Genomic DNA, 21,070 nt, shown 5'->3' with positions numbered 1-21,070 from the left:
TCAGATGGTGCAGCAGTCAGGTGAAAGAAGCTGGAAGACAATGCAGCAATACCTTCAATATTTGGAAGGAAATGATTTTGGGGGAAAACTTCACTTTAAACAAAAAACATTGTATATGACATAAGGAATATGGTCAATAATATTGTAATAACTGGGGACAGATGGTTACTACACTTACAGTGGTGATCATTTTGTAACATATGCAAATGTCAAATAACTATGTAGTACACCTGAAACTGATGTAATATTGTAGGTCAACTATATTTCAATTAAAAAATAATTAAGTAAAAAGCATCGTGGGACTTCCCTGGTGGTGCAGTGGTTAAGAATCTGCCTACCAGTGCAGGGGACACAGGTTCGTGCCCTGGTCCGGGAAGACCCCACATGCCGCAGAGCAACTAAGCCCGTGCGCCACAACTACTGAGCCTGCGCTATAGAGCCCACGAGCCACAACTACTGAGCCTGCGTGTCGCAACTGCTGAAGCCCGCACACCTATAGCCCGTGCTCTGCAACAAGAGAAGCCACCGCAATGAGAAATCCATGCACTGCAAGGAAGAGTAGCCCCCGCTCGCCACAACTAGAGAAAGCCCCCCACGCAGCAACGAAGACCCAATACAGCCAAAAATAAATAAATAAATAAATTTATTTTTTAAAAAAAGCATCGTGCACAAAATATGTAATATTTCCTTTTTTTTTAAAGGAATTCCTTTATTTTTATTACTTATTTATTTATTTTTGGCTGTGTTGGGTCTTCGTTTCTGTGCGAGGGCTTTCCCTAGTTGCGGCAAGCGGGAGCCACTCTTCATCGTGGTGCGCGGGCTTCTCACTATCGCCGCCTCTCTTGTTGCGGAGCACAAGCTCCAGACGCGCAGGCTCAGTAGCTGTGGCTCACGGGCCTAGTTGCTCCGCGGCATGTGGGATCCTCCCAGACCAGGGCTCGAACCCGTGTTCCCTAGCATTGGCAGGCAGACTCTCAACCACTGCGCCACCAGGGAAGCCCTGTAATATTTCCTTTGAATTCAAGAACATTAGCAACATTGTTTATTAGAGTTCCCTTTTGAAAGCCTTTGTTTTGGAAGCTTTCTAATGCCAGTTCTCTAACCCTACAACTGGGATTTTGCATCAATCAAGAAACTTTTCTAAAACAAAAATAGTAAGTATTTCCAAAAGTCATGAAATATTTAACAATGCTGTCTTTTGGTACATTTCCCAGACTAGCAGAGTGTATAAGAAGTGGAAAAACCAATTATTTTTAGCTTATATAACAATCAATAATGTATCACATTAGGAAACATTATTTTGAATTTAGAATTCTATCCTCAGTCTGACTGTGAATTGAGAAATTTCTGAAAAGCCATTTAGACTTGCAGGACTCAGAGAATGTATGTTTCATGTGTCCTTTTTTAAAAATATATATTTACTTATTTATTCGGTTGTGCTGAGTCTTAGTTGCAGCAGGTGGGCTCCTTAGTTGCAGCTTGCTGGCTCCTTAGTTGCAGCATGTGAACTCCTAGTTGCGGTGTGCATGTGGGATCTAGTTCCCTGACCAGGGATCAAACCCGGGCCTCCTGCATTGGGAGCGCGGAGTCTTATCCACTGCGCCACCAGGGAAGTCCCATATGTGCTTTTTCTAAGGAAGCTGAGTATGTACTCCAGTGAAGTAAAAGAGTGATGACTAAGAAAGAGAAAGATGGGCAATACAAGGAATGGTGGATTTAACCAGGAGTGTTAGATTGACTTCTGTGCAAGTCTTAGCAGCCACCTAACCAGATTAAAACAGAAGAAAGAGTATCCTCAGGAAAAATAATGGAATTGATTTCAGCTATAGACAAAATCATTAATCTCAAAATTTTAAGGACAGGGTGAAGAAGGTACCTGTTTCTTCTCTCAATGGGAAAACACTGAAAAACAATACAAACTCCAGGAAACACACAAACCTGCAAGAAAATTATGAAGCAAATATAAAGCAAACAAAAACTAGGTGTTTTTGTTTGTTTTTTAGACATCCACACTCTCCTTGTTTCACTTATAGTGAGATGCAGAACTATAAAACTTTTAGAAGGCAATGTTGAATATCCTTATGTCTCATGATGGTGAAAGAGTTCTTAAACTAGATACAAAAAGCGAAGACCATGAAGGAAAGGATGGATAAATTTAATTACTTTAAATTAAGACCTTGTGTTATTCAAGAGTTACCACAAAGAAAGTATAAAGACAAGCCACAAACTGGAAGAAGATATTTGCAATACGTATAACTGACATAAGAATAGCATTTAGCACTCCTAAAAATCAATAAGAAAATGATGAAGAGACAAAAGACCTGAATAGGTACTTCATCAAAGAGAAATACAAATGGCCAAAAAAACCAGGAAAACATGCTTAACCTCATTAATCAGTGAAACACAGAATGAATCACAATGAGGTATCATTTGTCAACCACCCAACACCCAAAAATTTAAAAGTCTGAGAATCTGATTGTTACTGAGGTTGCAGGGCAGCTGGAACTCTGGAGGTGTAAACAGATATAACCATCTGGAATAATGTTGAATGAAGATGTTCATGATCTAGCAATTTCACTCCCAGGTAAATATCCTATAGCATTCATACCAGGAGATACAGACAAGATTGTTCCTAGTAGCACTGTAACAGTACATAACTAAAAACAAGCCAGGTATTCACTGAGATGGATAAATAAAATTGTATTATTTTCAATAAAATACTATTCAGTAGTGGAAAGAAATGACCTAAAGCTGCAAACAACAACATGATGAATCCCAGGAATGTAAACTTGAGGGGAAAGTCTAAGTTGCAGAAAAAAGAAGGCCACAGTGTGATTCAATTTAAATCCAGTTCAAAAACTTGCAAAACTAACAATATACTAATTCAGGATATTAACATAGGCAGTAAAATGATAATGAAATATTTTGGGTACTTGTTCTATTTTTTTTAATATCTATGACATTATAAATATATATTATGTCACATATATATGACATTATATTTATATTTATTTATTCAACTAAGGAGGGCCATAGAACAAAAGTGGCTTTGGACACCCTTCATCTCACTCCAAATAAAGGCCAAGGTCCTCACAAGGCCCGCAAGGTCGTACATAATCTGACCCCCTCTCTCCCCATCTTCTAGAATTCTTCCTTTGGCCTACCACACCAAACTCACTAGCCCCTTGCTGTTCTTCCAATACTCCAGATATGTTCCCTCCTTAGGATTTTTGTATTACCTATTTCTTTCTACAGGACGATTTACCCATAGTTATCCCTAAATTAACTGCTTTACCTCCTTCAAGACTTTGCTCAAATGTCACTTTCACAATGAGACCTACACTGATCACGCCATTAAAAATTGCAACTCACACCCCTGCACACAGACATTCCTAATCCCCAGGATCCTTCCCTTTAGAACTGGTTGGTGCTCAATCCATAATGTGTGTTGAATGAATGAATGGAGATGTGGAGGATTTGAAGACGGGGATCAGGACAGCACCAGAATTGCATGGCCATCCAGGTTCTCCAGATTTAACCCCAAGGGAGAAAATACTCAGCTGGCCCTAAGGGCTTGCCACCCTGGGAAAATTCAAAGTCCGGGCTGTGGTGGGCTCTGTGTTCTTGGCCAACTCCTCCCATTTCAGCAGCATTCCTGTACCCTCCTGAGGCTACTAAGGCTTTTGCTCTAGTTTTGTTTTGTTTTTTAAAGACTTTATGTTTTAGAACAGCTTCGGGTTTACAACAACATTGAAAGGGAACTACAGAGATTTCTCATATACCTTCTGCGCTCACACAGTTCATAGAACATCTCCCACCAGAATGGTACATTTGTTACCAAGGATGAACCTACAATGACACATCATAATCGGCCAAAGTCCATAGTTTACCTTAGAGTTCAGTTTTGGTGTTGCACATTCCATGGGTTTGGACAAATGTATATCCATCATTATATGTACATGTCACCCATGGCATATATCCATCATTAGAGCACCATACAGCGTATTTTCACTGCCCTAAAAATCCTCTATCCTCCATCTATTTATCCCTCCCCTCCCACCCACAACCCCTGGCAACTGTTGACTTAAAAAAAATGCACAACGTGAGAGCTGCGAGTTAAGTTTTACTTGGGGCAAAATGAGGACTGCAATCCAGGAGACAGCATTTCAGATAGCTCTGAGAAACTGCTCCGACGAGGCGAGTGGGGAGCTAGAACACATAGGAGTTTTGCAACAAGGGGCAGGTAGTCAGGAGCATCAAAAGATTACTGTTGATTAGGGAAACCAGATATGTCAAGTTAAGGAATTTAGAGCTTTTCTATGTATGGGAAGATGAAAGAGCCTGGGCTCACTAAAATCATTCCTTTGATGTGCACCTCAGCTATCTGGGGCCAGCATCCTGCATTTTCACATCCTGGGTTTCCTCAGGGTGCACCATGGGGAGTGGCTGCAGTCTGATGGCTGCTAGATGGCAGGTATTCTTTCCTTCCTGAGTTCCCTCAGGGCTCACCAGCTCTGCTGCAATCGCTGGTGGCTGTGACATCCTTTGTTTACTGATATGGCAGGAAATATTCCATTTCTCACAACCACTAATCTTTTTACTGTCTGAATAGTTTTGCTTTTTCCAGAATGTCATATAGTTGGAATCATACTAAATGTAGCTTCTTCAGATTGGCTTCTTTCAGTCAGGTTCCCTCCTGAATGTCTTTTCATGGTTTGATAGTTCATTTCATTTTACTGCTACATAATATTCCATCAGGTAGGTAAAAATGAAAATGATTTACCCTGTACAGATGATGGGGAGGGGGTCAATAGAAAAAGGTGACAAGGGCCTTCCTGACACCATTCCAGAGAACATAAGTCAGTACTCCATTTTTAGAGTAATTTGGCAATTTCACATTTAAAACATGGATGCTCTTTGATCCAGCAGTTCTACTTCTAGTACCCTTTACCATAGACACACAAACTCAGTCATGTCCTGGAGCCTCTCCCATCCCATGAGCTTGGATTCCCAGGACTGAGTCTTTTAGAGTCTTTTATTTTGCCAAGGAACCTTGATTCCAAAGAGACCAATCCCTCAGTCTCTCTCTGCCTCTTCATCCTATGCTCAATTAACTCCTACCTATTTTTTAAAATATTTATTTATTTATTTAGGCTGTGCCGGGTCTTAGTTGTGGCACACAGGATCTTTAATTGCGGCATGCGGACTTCTTAGTTGTGGCATGCATGTGGGATCTAGTTCCCCCGACCAGGGATCGAACCCAGACCTCCTGCATTGGGAGCGCGGAGGAGTCTTACCCACTGGACCACCAGGGAAGTCCCTATCTATTCAAACCAAATGTTTCCTCTCGAAAATGTCTTCCTGAGGCTCCATACTAAAGTAGGTCACCCTCTACCCATTCTTATTTATTCTTAGAGCACAAGTGACACTTATGGTTGCATGTTTATCTGTAGGACTATTTATTTAGCATCTGTGCTCCCCACAAGAGCAAGGGCTGTGACTATGTCCCCAGGGCCTAGCCCTGGGCTGACTCATTGAAACACTGGACTGGCGCTGCCTATCTTTGTCCTGAAACCTGATGTGGGTTCACCTAGAGGCTTGCTCAGAAGCTGCTGCGCCCTGTAGCTCATGCAGAGGCTTGCCCAGAGGGCCCCATATGCAGGGAGCAACATCCAAGAGCCAGTCATCGCTATCATGGAACCTTGGGAGACAGGTGAGAATGGATGAGTCACATAGCAAAGGTCGTTAATTGTGTCATCGGTGACCCAAGCAGGGGCAAATGAAACTTGTGGGATGCTACTATCAGGCTGGGCTCTAAGCCCCACCCCAAATGCCTTCCTGAACCCCACTAGGGATCAGTGTCTCCCTGTTCTTAGCCTCTGGCTCCATGAACCTCTTGCTCAACCTTCTTTGCCTGAACATACCACATTGCTGGAGACTTTCCTAGCCGACTCCTCCACTTAACAATGCGCTCCTTCCAGGCAGGGCCAGCAGGCTGCTTTTATCACCAGTGGCCCCATTGTCCCAGCCAACTGCCCACCATTCATCATTCTGGTCCTTGAGATGTCTGCAGACAAATGCCAGGATGGTGGTGATCATTTTGTAACATATAGAAACATCAAATAACTATGTTGTGCACCTGGAACTAATGCCAGTACTGTAGGTCAATTATATAATTAAAAGTATGATAAAACTTTGGAGAGAAGATGAGGAGAGGTGGAGGTATTAAATCTTCATCTCTTATAACAGTTATAAATTTAAAATTTTTTAAATTGTGTTTTTCTTTTCTTTTTATTGTATCTAAATGAGATGATTGATGTTAACTAAACCTAGTGTGGTAATCATTTCACAATACATGCAAATCAAACCATCATGTTGTACATCTTAAACTTACACAGTGATGTATGTTAATTCTTTCTCAATAAAACTGGAAACAAACAAACAAACAAAATGCCAGGACCACTCCTTGACCCAGAGACCCACGTCTCTGGGTAATGATCTGGCTTTCCAAGCCTGTGATGGAGTCCTCTGCTGCATCCCCAGTTCAGTTTACTTGTTAGAACCAAAAGTATTGAAGTCAAAGATAGGCGTTTGAGTTCCAGCCCATATATTAAGCTATGTGACCTTAGTCTTTCCAAGCCAAAGTCTCCATTAATAAATTCTGGGTTTTAAATACCTTCTCCATGCTACTGTGAGCAGGGGCAGATGGGGGCTTTATGGGGCCTGAAGTTTCTACAGCTTGACGGATCCCCAACTGAGGCATCCTGAAGCTTCAGCTTCAAGGTCAGTATACCTCTGCTCCCTGCAAGAAAAGAAATGGAAAGTGCCAGATTGCCCTAGACCTGCTGCTTTGCAGCGAGGATGTGGGTCTACCATCCAGGTCCCACCAATCCAAGGCCACACCCAGGCTGAGAATCAGAAGCCAGCAACCTCCAGAATCCCTTCTGGTGACTGATGGCAATGATGAGGGCAGCTCCCTCACTTCCAGAGGTAATGGGCACAGGAGTTCTGGTGGCAACTGTCAGTCCCCAGACCAACTCTGTATCCCAGTGTGATGTGGGGTATTCTATTTGTATGGACTCAAATCTGCTTCCCTGTCCTTCCTAGAGGTGCTGTGAGCTTCCCCTCCCCCCCCCCTTTTTTTTAACTTTGTTCTCATAGAATTTTTTTAAAATTTATTTATTTATTTTTGGCTGTGTTGGGTCTTCGTTTCTGTGCTAGGGCTTTCTCCAGTTGCAGCGAGCGGGGGCCACTCTTCATCGCGGTGCGCAGGCCTCTCACTGTCGCGGCCTCTCTTGTTGCGGAGCACAGGCTCCAGATGCGCAGGCTCAGTAGTCGTGGCTCACGGGCCTAGTTGCTCCGCGGCATGTGGGATCCTCCCAGACCAGGGCTCGAACCCGTGTCCCCTGCATCGGCAGGCAGACTCTCAACCACTGCACCACCAGGGAATCCCCCCCCCCCCCTTTCTTTTAAACATTTTTAAAGCATGGCTGGCTTTCATTTCCTGAGCTCAGGACTAGCCCTCTACACATCCGGCATCCCCCTACCCCCCCCCCTTTTTTAAATCCAGCATCCGTTTAATAAGATGCTTTGCCGCCAGAGCCAGGTGTTGTGGCTCACAGCTAGGAATCGTACTTTGCTCTTCTCCAGGGCCTGCCACATAAGGACCACGGGAAGACAACCATTCCAGAGCCTTTTTCTTCCAAGCTCCTGGCAAGCTTTATCTAGTTACATTCACCCTGTGACTTGCCCTCCAAGCACTGATCTTGCTGCCAACCTCTTGCTCTGCCACACGCTCTGCCTGGCTTGCTGCCCTGGCCTGCCCAGCCTTCTCTCCCTCCACCTTTCCCCCTCACCGCCTCCCTCCAGGCTTATCTAGGAGGCTCCCTAGATTCTGCACCCTGGACCCAGAGCTCACCACTTCCCATATCTCACCTCGCAGCTGCGGCCCTAGCCATGGCTGCTTGCTGATCCCTTGAGCAAATAAGATGGAAAAACCTGACCCTTCTTTGTCCAGGAGACAGGCCTCTGCAAGCCTGATTCGCCCTCTCCTCCCCACTATGGCCCCGGAGCAAACCCCCCCTCCTCCCTTCATCCTCCTTCTCATCGTGTGGCCTTGGACAAGTCCCTTCACTTTTGCATTTTGCTTGTCAAACTTTACAGGCTGTAAACTCTAATCTGCATCATACAGGTGAATTATGTTTATTTCTGTAGGTAGGATCTTTCATGTCAGGACAAATCAAAGTTTCACCTTCCCTGGGCAGGTGATGGGGGCATGTGGGCTCCCAGGAGATTGGGGCAGAGAGAGACTAAGGGGAGACCACAAGATAGAGGCACCTTGGCTGATTTCTTACTGAAGATACAGGTGAACATAAAAGCACTGGCTTTGGTGGCGTGTGGTGCCAGAGGCACGGGGTGTGTGTAGGGGGAGATGCACCGACTTCAGGGACCAGCTCACCACAGAGTCCCTCCACTCCCAGGCAGGGCCGGGACAGCCTTCTCAGCTGCAGGATGAGGCATCCCAAGGGAGACTTAAGGGGAAAGAAAGTGCTGGAGTAGGAGCCAAGTCGTCTGAACTTATTCCCTGTGCCCAGAGGAAGTGGGGGCACGAGTCTGCTTTCCATGAAGAGTGTGCGTGACGGGAGTCTAGCTCCTAAAGAGGATTCAAAGGAAAAACAAGAAGTGGGGAGAAAGAAACATAGTTTGGGGAGTCGGTCCTTTCCTACTACATGAGGGACCTCCCAAACTCCCGGCCTCGTGCGCCCCAGCTCCTTCCCCACCACGCGTGAGTCTCCCGGCCCTGGCAACCGCCAGCCACAGCTGGGGGCCTCTGCTACGGCCCCGAGTGCTCGGCAGTGGACGATGCCCAGCTGAAGCTGCCCGGGCCGCGCGGCAGCATGAGGTCCAGGGCGAGGTCGCGCTGCTCGTCCTCAGAGAACACTGGCCGGTAGCCCAGCAGCTGCAGTGCGCCTGCACACAGCTCCTGCACGCGGCGGATCTTGGCGAAGGGCAGCGTGTGGCGCCAGGCCTGCGAGACGTTGAGCGCGTCCCTGGACGTGGTCTTGAAGGCCTCGCGGCGCGCGCCTGGCCCGACCCCGTGGGTGATGTTGTGGATCCAGGCCTCGAGCTGCGGTGTGAGACTCAGGCCTGCGAAGGCGTAGAGCGCGCGGATCTCGGGCAGCGGCGCCCGTGCCAGGTCCTCGAAGCGCACCAGGCGGTAGCGGCCGCGCAGGGAGGGCGGTGGCTTGCGCATGGCGGCCTCGGCGATGCGCACGTGGCTGCGGCACACCTCGCGCACCACACGCAGGTCCGGGTCGGCCTCCACCCACTTGCCGTTGGTGCCCAACACGATGCCGTTGTCACGCGCCAGTGCCTTGGCCGTCTGCTCGCGCGAGCGCAGCACAGCCCGCGGGTCGCGCACCAGGTGCACGATGCGCAGGTTGAGCGCCGGGTCGCTGAGCAGCGGGTAGAGCACCTGCAGGTTGAAGAAGCGCACCTCCTTGAGCACCACGTGGCTGTAGGTGCGGCAGGCCTCCTGGGCCAGGCCGAAGGGCCGTCGCGCGCACAGCGGCTTGCACACTGCCTCGCTGCTGATGGCGCCGCGCGGGAAGGCGCTGCAGGCGGGCGGCGAGCACAGCGCGCGGCTCTCCGCCCACTGGAAGAGGTCCGACAGGTTGCGCCGCCACGGCAGGTAGGCGTCGAACACGTCCATGTCGCACAGGAAGACGGAGCGCACCAGGTCGCGCACGGCCATGTGTAGTGCCACCGCGCTGCCCTGCGACAAAGCGGCCCACACGTGCCACGCGGGCTCCATCAGGTAGAAGACATTGGGGTGCTGGCTGAAGAGCTGACCCACGAAGGATGAGCCCGAGCGCCACGAGGACAGCACCAGCACGTGCACCCTCTCCTCGCCACCCACCGGGGACGGCGGCCTGGGCCGGGAGACCAGGAAGAGCAGGAGGCCGGTCTGCGCCAGCAGGAGCGCGGTCACCGCGGTGCTGGAGATGCGCCGCAGCCACATGCCGCCGGCCGGGGGCCTGCGGAGCGAGAGTGCAGCCGTCAGGGACCGCGGCCCGCTCACCCATCCCACACCCCAACTCCTGTCTGGTGCTGCCAGGGAGCAGCCCCGGACTTGACCACCCCACCTGTGGAGGCCTCCCAAGGCCACGGCCGTCTCAGTTGGGCGCCCTTCCGGGAATGTGACTTTAAGACATGAGCCATGATCCAGCTTTTGCAGAGCCAAAGGCCAGTTGCACAATACTATGGGCAGTGTTTTTTCCCTTTTCTCTCTTTCTCTCCCCACGCCCCCTTTTCTTTCTATCCAGAGGGGGAAATATATTTAAAACAGAATTCCTGCTTTTCACTTAAAATTCCTTTTAGGGCAACAGTTGTAGGTTGTTTAGCTAAATAGCTTGATGGGTGATTTGGCAGAACCCTCCCTGGCTCCGCCACTTCCTAGCCTATGATCTTGGACCAAACACTTCATCTCTCTGTGACTCAGTTTACCCATCTGTAAAAAGGGGATTCATTCTGGTTCTGGAGTATTGGGATGAGCATGGAGGGGTGGGGCATTTCTCATAACTGAAAACTTGCACTTTCTACATAGTGTGCTTTTGCATTGTTTGACTTTTTAAAAAAGCAGATACAACTTTTGTTATTCAAAATAAACACATAGACAAAGAACAGCGACTGTTGCTCTCACCCATGCAGAGTGAAGTGCTGCAGGATGCATGGATTCCCAAGGGAGGATATCCTTCTGGATTCGTGTAATTTTGCAGAAGAAACCAGTTAAAGGAGAGGTAGGATGGAGACAGAGAAGGGGAGAGATGAGGGCAGAGTCAGACCCCTTTCCATGCTGAGGTTACTCACTGCTGTCCAGGGCTGCTGGGAGAGCTGCCCACCTCGATCACAGATCCATGGGAGATGCCTGGAGGTTTTTCAGGGCCTGGGAAAGCAGGAGGGAAGCTGGGTCAGAGTCCCACAGGAGGAGATGGCCCTGCACACTGGGAGGGCTCGGCCTTCCCAGACTGACAGAAAGTTCCCCACGGGTGGGAGTGTAGCTGTCCTGCCCCTGGCTGGAGCTGGGCCCAGACCAGCAGGCAGCTGGATACATTTTTCCAGATCGGAGTGAAATAACTGTCTCTCCTGCTGGGTTTGAGTTCCTCTGATGCCACTCAGAAGCTGTGAACCCTGGGGCAAATGACTTAACTTCTCCAAGACTCAATATCCTCCTCTGTAAAATGGGGATGATAACATTTGACCTTAGGGTTCTCGTGAGGGATGCTGCTACGAAGACATACGAGGAAAGGGCTTGGTAAAGTGCCATACACGCCCCATGTTACTGTTGCAGCGTTCAGCTGTGTCTGGAGAGGAGGAACCATGGGAAGTCTCCACCCAGATAAGACCCCTGAGGTCACCTACGCTTGGAATCCCAGATTCTCCCAGGCCCCCTGTAGCTCCCAACCACCCCTGAGTCCTTTAGTGGATCTTAAGAATGTACCCCACCCCGGGGCAGGGAGGGATAAATTGGGAGATTGGGATTGACGTATACACACTATATATAAAGTAGATAACTAACAAGGACCTACTGTATAGCACAGGGAACTCTACTCAATATTCTGTAGTGACCTATATGGGAACCGAATCTAAAAAAGAGTGGATATATGTATATGTATAACTGATTCACTTTGCTGTACAGCAGAAACTAACACAACATTGTAAATCTACTATACTCCAATAAAAATTAATTTAAAAAAAAAGTGTGGAACGAAACTGAGTTATTTGTAGTGAGGTGGATGGACCTAGAGACTGTCACACAGAGTGAAGTAAGTCAGAAAGAGAAAAACAAATACCGTATGCTAACACATATATATGGAATCTAAAAAAAAGAAAAAAAAAAAGAAAATGGTCAGAAGAACCTAGGGGCAAGACGGGAATAAAGATGCAGACCTACTAGAGAATGGACTTGAGGATACGGGGAGGCGGAACGGTAAGCTGGGACAAAGTGAGAGTGGCATGGACATATATACACTACCAAATGTAAAATAGATTGCTAGTGGGAAGCAGCCACATAGCACAGGGAGATCAGCTCGGTGCTTTGTGACCACCTAGAGGAGTGGGATAGGGAGGGTGGGAGGGAGGGAGATGCAAGAGGGAAGAGATATCGGGACATATGTATATGTATAACTGATTCACTTTGTTATAAAGCAGAAACTGACACACCATTGTAAAGCAATTATACTCTAGTAAAGATGTTAAAAAAAATAAAAAATTTTAAAAAGTGTCCCACAGAGTGTCCTACAGAGTGAAAGGAACACTGAGCCCAGCTCCCACACCCCGAGGCCCCAGAGTTTTCTTCTCTTTGCACTGCTGCTCCTGCAATGATCTCAAGGATGAGCTGATTTGGAAGGGAAGGACCTGGAAGTTTCTTTCCTCTTTCCTTTTGCTCCCCACCAAGCCACCTTCACTGTCCACCTCACCACTGAGGAAGCTGGCATCTAAACCGTGAGCAGAGCCCATATCTACTCCTTCCCCTTATCAGGAGGCTGCAGGATCGGGTGAAGGACGCCCAACAGCTCTGTCACCTGCTGAGTCCAGAACTGCCTCCTGGATGCCTCGCCCACTCGTGGATCACACTGAAGAGGAGGTCAGCAGCCACCCACCTGCTCTGCGCACGTGTCACCTCCTCTCCTCGAGGGTGTGCTTCCCGAGAACAGGGTGCAGGAGAGGGAGGAAACTCTAACTCATTTTTGCTGACATAAATTAGCTCAAGTGTGAGGTGATTCAACTCAACGGCCACCTCAGGGGCACACTAAGTGTAATGGAGGGGAAGGACAGTGCTATGGGAGCCCATAGCTAAGGGCAAGTAGGGAAATCTTTCCTTAGGAAGTACTAGCTGAACTGGGTTCTGATGGATGAGTAGGGATTAACTATGGGAAGGGCTGTGTGAGGAACCGGCAGAGAGAAGAGTTTCGGAGTAGTCAGTTAGATGAAGCAGCATCTCTAAAGGCTCTGAGAAGAAGCATTTCATGTTCAAGGGTCTGAAGGAAGGCCAAATAGGCTGTACGTACAGTGTCTCAAGAAAAAGAAAAGAAAGAAATCATCCCATTGAACCCAGTCCCATTCATTGCAGATTTTCTGTTAAAGAAAGCAAAACCTAGTGATACATGCTTTCCTGGACCTCACACAGCTAGACACTGCTGACAGGGCCACAGCCCAGGATTTTCAACTTGTACTTGCCCTATTCTATACAATCTACCCAGAACTGCTCCTTGAATTTCCCTAAACCTCTTTTATTCCCTCCCCCTCACTATACATAGAACATCATTTGTGTAAAATTATAATTAGAGAAACAGTACCTGCCTCAAGGAATATGAAACAGATTTGGTTCAGTAAGAAGTATGTGAAGAGGAAAGTGTCGGGACTTCCCTGGTGGTGGTTAGGACTCAGTGCTTTCATTACCGAGGGCCTGGGTTCCGGGTTCAAATCCTGGTCAGGGAACTAAGATTCCACAAGCCACGCAGCCAAAAAAAAAAAAAAAAGGAAAGTGTAAAAAAAAAAAGGAAAGTGTCCTACTTACTGAAGCATATTGTTTCCGTAAATACAGTAATTTGGAGGGAAGGAAAAGGGACTAAGAGGCAGGAAAAGGGCTCTATCCTGCTTTCTATAATAATGGCCAATATGATAGCCTGTAAAATCTCAATTAACAAGACAAGGCAGAGAGAAATGCTAATCAATTTTATCAAAAGGCCTGGAGGCCTTGTTTTGTATCCAAGATCAGCAAGATTAGCTCTCGCATAGTAGAGAGCTGGGATCCTGTGTATTCAGGCCACTAAGACACGTTGCCCATTGGCACATGGGAGAACCTGGAACTGGTCCTGCACTGGTGGGAGGTCAATGCAGCTTTTTAATTCCTGTCCTTTCAGAAACAGTAGTTGTATAGTCATAAATTCAGTGCCTACAAATTATAAGGCTTTCAAAGAGTGGGATCAATTTTAAAAAAATGATCCAGGGGCTTCCCTGGTGGCGCAGTGGTTAAGAATCTGCCTGCCAATGCAGGGGACATGGGTTCAAGCCCTGGTCCAGGAAGATCCCACATGCCGCGGAGCAACTGAGCCCGTGCGCCACAACTACTGAAGCCCGCGTGCCTAGAGCCCGTGCTCCGCAACAAGAGAAGCCACCACAATGAGAAGCCCGCTCGCCGCAACTAGAGAAAGCCCGCATGCAGCAATGAAGACCCAACGTAGCCACAAATATTAAAAAAATTAAAAAAAAAAAGGATCCAGCTATTTAAGCCTGACGCCACATTTCAGGAAGCAGAGACTGTAAAGTAACCTCTTATTTTTTCCAAACAAAAAACAACCTAACATTAAAATCACTGGATTGCTTTAAAAAAAAAGTTAAGAATCCTGCCTGAATAAGATAGTTAAGTGTCATGTCAGGGATTGTCCCAAAGTGTGAGTGAGTCGATGATATTAATAAGTATTTGCTGAGGCTTCCCTGGTGGCTCAGTGGTTAAGAATCCGCCTGCCAATGCAGGGGACGCGGGTTTGAGCCCTGGTCCAGAAAGATTCCACATGCCTCGGAGCAACTAAGCCCGTGCGTCACAACTACTGAGCCTGTGCTCTAGAGCCCGCAAGCGACAACTACTGAGCCCGCACGCCTAGAGCCCGTGCTCCACAACAAGAGAAGCCACCACAATGAGAAGCCCGCGCACCACAGCGAAGAGTAGCCCCTGCTCCCCGCAACTAGAGAAAGCCCATGCGCAGCAACGAAGACCCAAGGCAGCCAAAAATAAATAAATAAATAAAACAAAATAAAATAAAAATAAATATTTGCTGAATTGATATCAGGTCCTCTGTTATCCAAATCCAAAGGGAGTAACTCTCCACTTGTCCCGTATTTCTTTCTGCTGAGCATCTTAAAGTTTCGATAGCTTCTAACCATCCCTGACTAACTCTTGGCCTGAGAGACATAGGAAGGTGCTATTGTTTTACCTGATGTGCAGATGGGAACACTGAGCTACAGGACAGGGGAGGCTTTGTCGCAGCAGGGCCCGGGCAGGAGCCCAGGGATCCAGCTCTCTGGGCAGCACTCACTTGTAGCTCTGCTCTGCCTGCCCTTGACTCAGCAGCTCCTCCGGTCACCAGCCTCCCCCAGCCCTGGCACAGAATCTAAGGGAGTGAAAGGTAATACTAGGTACAAATCCCTGGCTCAGATTTCTCTCATTTTGGCATCAGCTGGAGGTCATCCCTGTTCAGGAATCCCAAAGGCTAAAGAAAAGAGATTCCGGATGAGGGATGCGTGGACTCTAGGCGTCAAGGGCCATCCCTGGAGGCAAACCAGCTCTAGTGGAGGCCAAGGCATCTGTTACGGAGAAGGCTGACAAGGAGGGCAAGAAAGAGGAGGAAAGACGAAGAGGGAAAGAGAAAAGAAAAGCAAGAGACAAGGAAAAAGCAGTAAGGGAGAAAAGGGGAGAGAGAGGAGGAGAAAGATGGGTGTCTACAGTGGAGTGGGAAACATGGAACACCAGTTAATACTACCTGTTGAGGGCTTCCTATATGCCAAGCCTTTCCCACCCATCTTCTGATTATTAAATCAGGATTACCCCACAACAACCCTATGAAGTGCATCTGATGCTCATCCCTATTTTACAGAAGAGGAAACTAAGGCTTAGAAAGATTTATGCACTTGCCTAAAGGACCCACACAGCAGCAAAGTCAGAATATGAACCCCAGTTGTCTAACTTTAGAGCACTTCACTATATAATATCAAGTGGAAAAAACACAACAAAACATCCAATTGTGTTAAAAATATATGAACATCAAAGAACACCATCAAGAAACTGAAAGGATACCCAGAGATGGGAGAAAATATTTGCAAATCATATATATATATAGCAAGGGACTTATACCCATATATAAAGAGCTCTTACAACTGAACAATGAAAGAGAAACAACCCGATTTTAAAATAAGCAAAAGGACTTCCCTGGTGGAGCAGTAGTTAAGAATCCGCCTGCCAATGCAGGGGACCCGGATTCGAGCCCTGGTCCAGGAAGATCCCACATGCGGCGGAGCAACTAAGTCCGTGCGCCACAACTACTGAGCCTGCGCTCTGGAGCCCGCGAGCCACAACTACTGAGCCTGCGTGCCACAACTACTGAAGCCTGCGCACCTAGAGCCCATGTTCCTCAACAAGAGAAGCCACCACAATGAGAAGCCTGTGCACCACAACAAAGAGTAGCCCCTGCTCGCCGCAACTAGAGAAAGCCCCCACGCAGCAATGAAGACCCGACGCAGCCAAAAATAAATAAATAAATAAAATAAGCAAAAGATTTGAGTGGATATTTCTCCAGAGAAGATGTATATATGGTCTATAAGTGCATGAAAAGATGCTTGACATTTTTAGTCATTAGGGAAATGCAAATCAAAACTACAATGAGATACCCATCCACTTCCCATCTACTAGGTTGGCTATAAGAGAAAAGACGAATAATAGCAAGTGTTACTGAGAACATGGTAGAACTGGAACCCTCATATGCTGCTGGTGGGAATGTAAAATGGTGCAGTTGCTGTGGAAAACAGGTAGTCCCTCAGATAATCATAGAGCTACCATGTGATCCAGTGATTCCACTCTACAATACCATAAATCCAAGAGAACTGAAAACATATGTCCACACAAAAACTTCATGAACTTTCACAGCAGCGTTAATCATAATAGCCCCAAAGTGGAAACATCCTAAATGTCCATCAGTTGACGAATGGATAAACAAAATGGGGTGTACCCATATAATTGAATATTATCTGGCAATAAATAATACTGATATGTGCTACAACATAGATGAACCTTGAGGTGATTAACGCACAGCACTGAATCTACTGTAAACCAGTGAACTGGAAACTTTAAAAGGGTGAACTTTAAAGTATGTGAATTATATCTCAGTAAAGCTGTTATTAAAAAAAAAAAAATCACGACTATGTATAGAAAGAAATCCAGAAGGATGCATGCTGAATATCAGTGGCTATCTTTTTATGGCCAGATTACAGGTAATTTTTTTCCTTGTTATTGCTTTGCTGCATTTTCCAGGTGGCCTCCAAGAGACTTTTATTACTTTGTCAATCATAAATTATCAATTCTATTCCATTGGTTCAAGGAGGCATGGGTGGAGTTTGCCTACTTCAGCTTTCATTGCAGGGAGAGAGGTGCCTGCAAACCATCTCCCACCTGACCTGAGTACCCAGGTGGCCAGAGGAGAGGGGCATGGGAAGGAACTACCTGAGGGGCTTGTCAAGGCCCCCAAGCCCACACTCAGCCTCAGGGCTGTGGGTTGGGCCAGGCTGTGGCAGGAGACGTGCCTGGCCCTAAGCCCTGGCCACATCTGCCGTCTCTGCGCCTGCCCTGAGGAACAGCTGTGTGGCACCAGCCAGAGGCATGGAGGCTACAGTCGCACAGCCCAGATGCTGCTGGAGAAAACAGATCTGCCTGCAAGAATCTATTGGGAAATGAAATCAAATTAGTCTGGGAAAGGAGCCTCAAGTCTCCTTGGCTCAGAGCCACCCCGGGGGCATTTCAGAGCAGATGAGCAGATATCAACGCATAAACCCTTTTCCCTGGCTCTGAGCTTTGGGGATCCTCAAAGCACACCTTATACAGCACCTAAGTTGGTCTAAATCACAGCACCTGACGGCTGAAGTGCCCTAAAGTCTGGGGCACCCACCTCTTCTCTGCAGTAACACACACAGGGAATGGGTGTAGAGGGTGCATGTTTTGCACGTTCCTTTGTGTTCCCCCAGGTGTGGACTGAGCTCTCTTATATATACAGGGATAGTCTGGAATGTTCTCTGGTTTATTTTTTAATCTCTTATTTTGATTCATTTATTTTTAAAAAGTAAATCATTCTCACAAGTCAATGACATAAAATGAAAAAAGGAAGGGACTGTTTTAGAAGAAAACAACTCAAAACACAAAACAGCCAAAGACAACGTGTGCACCTTGTTTGGATTCTGATACGAACAAACCCAGTGCAAGAAGATATCTGTGAGGTAATCAGAGAAGTTTTAATGTGGACTGAGTATTAGGTGATATGGGGAAATCATTGTTAATGCTACTATCACCACCCAGAATACTCTTGTTCATGCATTTCTGTACCTAACTCCCCTTACTAGACTAGAAGTGGGACCCTATCTCATTAGAGGGAGTAGGAGCAGCACAGGGGCTAAGAGTGTGAACTCCACTTGATCACTTACTGTGTGATCTTGGGCAAGTGACTTAACCTCTCTGTGCCTTTTTTTTTTTAATCTATAAATAGGGGAAATAATATAACCTAACTCATGGGCTTGATTTGAAGAGTAAATGAATTAATATTTATAAAGCACTCAGAACAATGTCTGGCACATAGTACACTTATAAGTATTTGTTCAGGAATCACCCAAATCCTGGGTCACAACTATATTCAGTGAATCCAAGGGAAAGCCTTTTCATAAGGAAAGCTCAAGGACAATAGCCTAACCAGGTCCAAGTGACCCTAGCACCCTAGCCGCAGAAAGTGGCAAGCCTAGGCAGGGGCATTACATACAAAACAGAAGACAGTGAATAATGGCTAAAAGCCTGGCTCCTGAAGCCAGATTGGGTTAAAATCTCGCTCTACCACCAGTGAGGTGTGTGACTTTGAGCAGGTCACTCCTAACCTCTCTGTGCTTCAGTTGGCTCCCTTGTAAACGAGGCTCTAACAGCGCCTACCACACGGGTCCGAGAGGAGTAAATGGAACAATGCAACCCTGAGCACAGCCAACGCTCCCTGCGCAGCATGCTCTTCTTATTAGCTCTGGTACTTGGCTCACTCACGCATGGCTTCACCTCAGCCAAGTCCTTTCTGCTCTTGAGGCCTCAGTTTCCCCATCCTCATGCCTCCAGTACAACAGGGAAGAGGAAAGAGAGTTAACACTTGCTGGGCACCTACGCTGAGGCAGAGAGAGGTCTCTATTGCTGCCCAAGATCCAGCAGCGTGGAGCTGGGCCCGCCAGACTCACATTCAGCTGGATCTGGTTCCAAATTCACTCACCGAGCGGCTTTTCCTCCAGAGTTCCCTGGAAAAAGCCCTTGGAGAATTTTCTAGATTAAAGCCATACCCTTTGAAACTCAAGTTTCAAGAGACAAGGGATCCCCAAGCCGTGATCTCCTGCGCAGCTGAAGCCCCAGGAAGACACTTTCCAACCCGCACTCGGGGCGGCAATGCTCTTTTCACGTTCTGATAAAACCGCTACCACCACCCTCAGCTCCAACTCGCACAGCCGACCCGGCTGCAAGATCAGGGCCTTCCCAGCTGTGCCACTGGCTTAGGCCCAGGCCGCGCAGGGTGTGGGCATCCCGCGCGGAGAGAGGACGAACCAACGTACCCCAAGCGAGGCGTCCCAGCCCGACTGGCGCGGCGGGAGGCAGACGCCTCTGGCCCCAGTCTCAGCAAAGGCTCCTGGACGTCTTTTCCAAGCTCCTCTCCACAGCCGCTCTGTCTCCTCGCCGGGAGAGTCCGCTGCGGCTGATTTGTTCCGCAGGGTCCCAAGGCTATGAAGGGGCACCCAGTGACACCGGGGAGAGGGCTCCAAGAGGCATGGACTTGGGAAGCGGATACCAAGATATTGGAGGCACCTGGAGACCCAAGGCGGCGGGAACCAGGAAACAGGGCAGGATTCCCCTGAAAAAAGAGAGGTGTCGTAAGAATGCGACGTTGGCGGAGCAGTCCCGGGGCAAGGACAAGAAACAGACTCGGGCCCTCCTGCCCCGGAGCCCCCTGGGTGCCCGGCCCCGCGCCCCGCGCTACCTGGGCGGCCGCCGGCGGCCCGCGGCGCTGCTCTGCGCTGCCTGCCCGAGCGGAGCGCGCACAATGAGGCGCTTTCAGACGTGGCTGCGGTCCCGGAGCCGGCGGGCGGGAGCCGGAGCGGGAGGGAAGGAAAAAGCCGGTTGGCCCCCGGCTCCGGCTACCCTGCCCACCTCGGGCGGAGGGGCCACGCCTCGGGGGAGGGGCGGCCGTCCAGCGGCGGGGGCGGGCGAGCCCCGGGGAAGGAGGGCACAGGTGGGCCCGGGGGGCTGCCGGGGGCGCCCGGCTTGGGCCAAGGATGTCAGAGGGCGCTCGCAGTCAGCTCTCATCCCACTAATTGACCAAAAAGTTGTCTTCCCCCTCCAATCCCCAGAGAAGGGAGGCTACTGGGAACACAAAAGGCCCTTGTGAAGGAAATCGAATCTTAATTTTGCCCCTCCTCCCTCTCAGTGGCATCCTCACAGCGAAAGGACTTGGAATCCAAACCGCTTCCCAAGCCCCCAGCCTCAGACCTAAACCAAGCCCCAGGCACCTTGATGCCAGGCGGATCCGCGCGGCCTCCCCGGGTAGTAGTCAAGCTGGGGGCGAGGCCGGGACACCAGGTGGCCCTCAGGAGCTAGGCCTGAAGCTGGCTGTGCCCCTCTTTCTGTCCCCTCCCTGCTCTACCCTCAACTGGATAGCAGGTCCCGATAAATACAGGGTATGTTTCAATAAATAAAGATGCTATTTCCTCCTACAGATAACGGAGCAGAATCCAAGCACCTGAAAAAGAAAGAGAACTCTGACCTCTTGTAATCCGCTGTGGGATCTAAAAGAAATATCTGCCGCTGGGAGTATAAATTAGTGCATTCTTTCCAGGATGCGGTTTGGCAAGATGAATTAAAATCCTTATGAACGGGCTTCCCTGGTGGTGCAGTGGTTAAGAATCCGCCTGCAAATGCAGGGGACACGGGTTCGAGCCCTGGTCAGGGAAGATCCCACATGCCGCGGAGCAACTAAGCCCCTGGGCCACAACTACTGAGCTTGCGCTCTAGAGCCCGTGTGCCACAACTACTGAGGCTGCGCTCTGGAGCCGGCAAGCCACAACTACTGAAGCCCGCGCACCTAGAGCCCGTGCTCCACAACAAGAGAAGCCACCGCAATGAGAAGCCCACACACCACAACGAAGAGTAGCCGCCGCTCACAACAAGGAGACCCGCACAGCAACAAAGACCCAACGCAGCCAAAAATAAATACATAAAATAAATATATTTTTA

The 21,070-nt window shown here is 48.4% G+C and overlaps 1 protein-coding gene across 2 annotated transcripts; it reads right to left on the bottom strand.

Annotated features, from left to right (window-relative positions):
* Positions 1 to 8,562: 8,562 nt before the first annotated feature.
* On the bottom strand, positions 8,563 to 19,452 carry LOC309616139 (carbohydrate sulfotransferase 6). Of its 2 annotated transcripts, XM_082366388.1 has the most exons (3): positions 19,396 to 19,452; positions 10,870 to 10,945; positions 8,563 to 10,037 (listed from the first exon to the last, which is right to left on the bottom strand). In XM_082366388.1, the coding sequence occupies exon 3, from the start codon at positions 10,019 to 10,021 to the stop codon at positions 8,834 to 8,836; it is 1,188 nt and encodes a 395-aa protein (XP_082222514.1). In that variant the 5' UTR covers positions 10,022 to 10,037; positions 10,870 to 10,945; positions 19,396 to 19,452; the 3' UTR covers positions 8,563 to 8,833. The 2 variants fall into 2 exon arrangements, with proteins under 2 accessions (XP_082222514.1, XP_082222515.1); XM_082366389.1 differs by lacking the exons at positions 10,870 to 10,945; positions 19,396 to 19,452 and adding an exon at positions 10,703 to 10,857.
* Between the last annotated feature and the right edge of the window lie 1,618 nt (positions 19,453 to 21,070).

This window comes from Balaenoptera borealis, assembly GCF_965194805.1.
Source record: "Balaenoptera borealis genome assembly, chromosome: 19".
Lineage (NCBI taxonomy): Eukaryota > Metazoa > Chordata > Mammalia > Artiodactyla > Balaenopteridae > Balaenoptera > Balaenoptera borealis.
Note: the sequence above shows the minus strand (reverse complement) of the source record. Positions and strands in the feature narration are given on the sequence as shown.

Coding starts and splice junctions, on each gene's coding strand:
- LOC309616139 (XM_082366388.1), bottom strand. CDS start 10,021: ATGTGGCTGCGGCGCATCTCCAGCACCGCGGTGACCGCGCTCCTGCTG.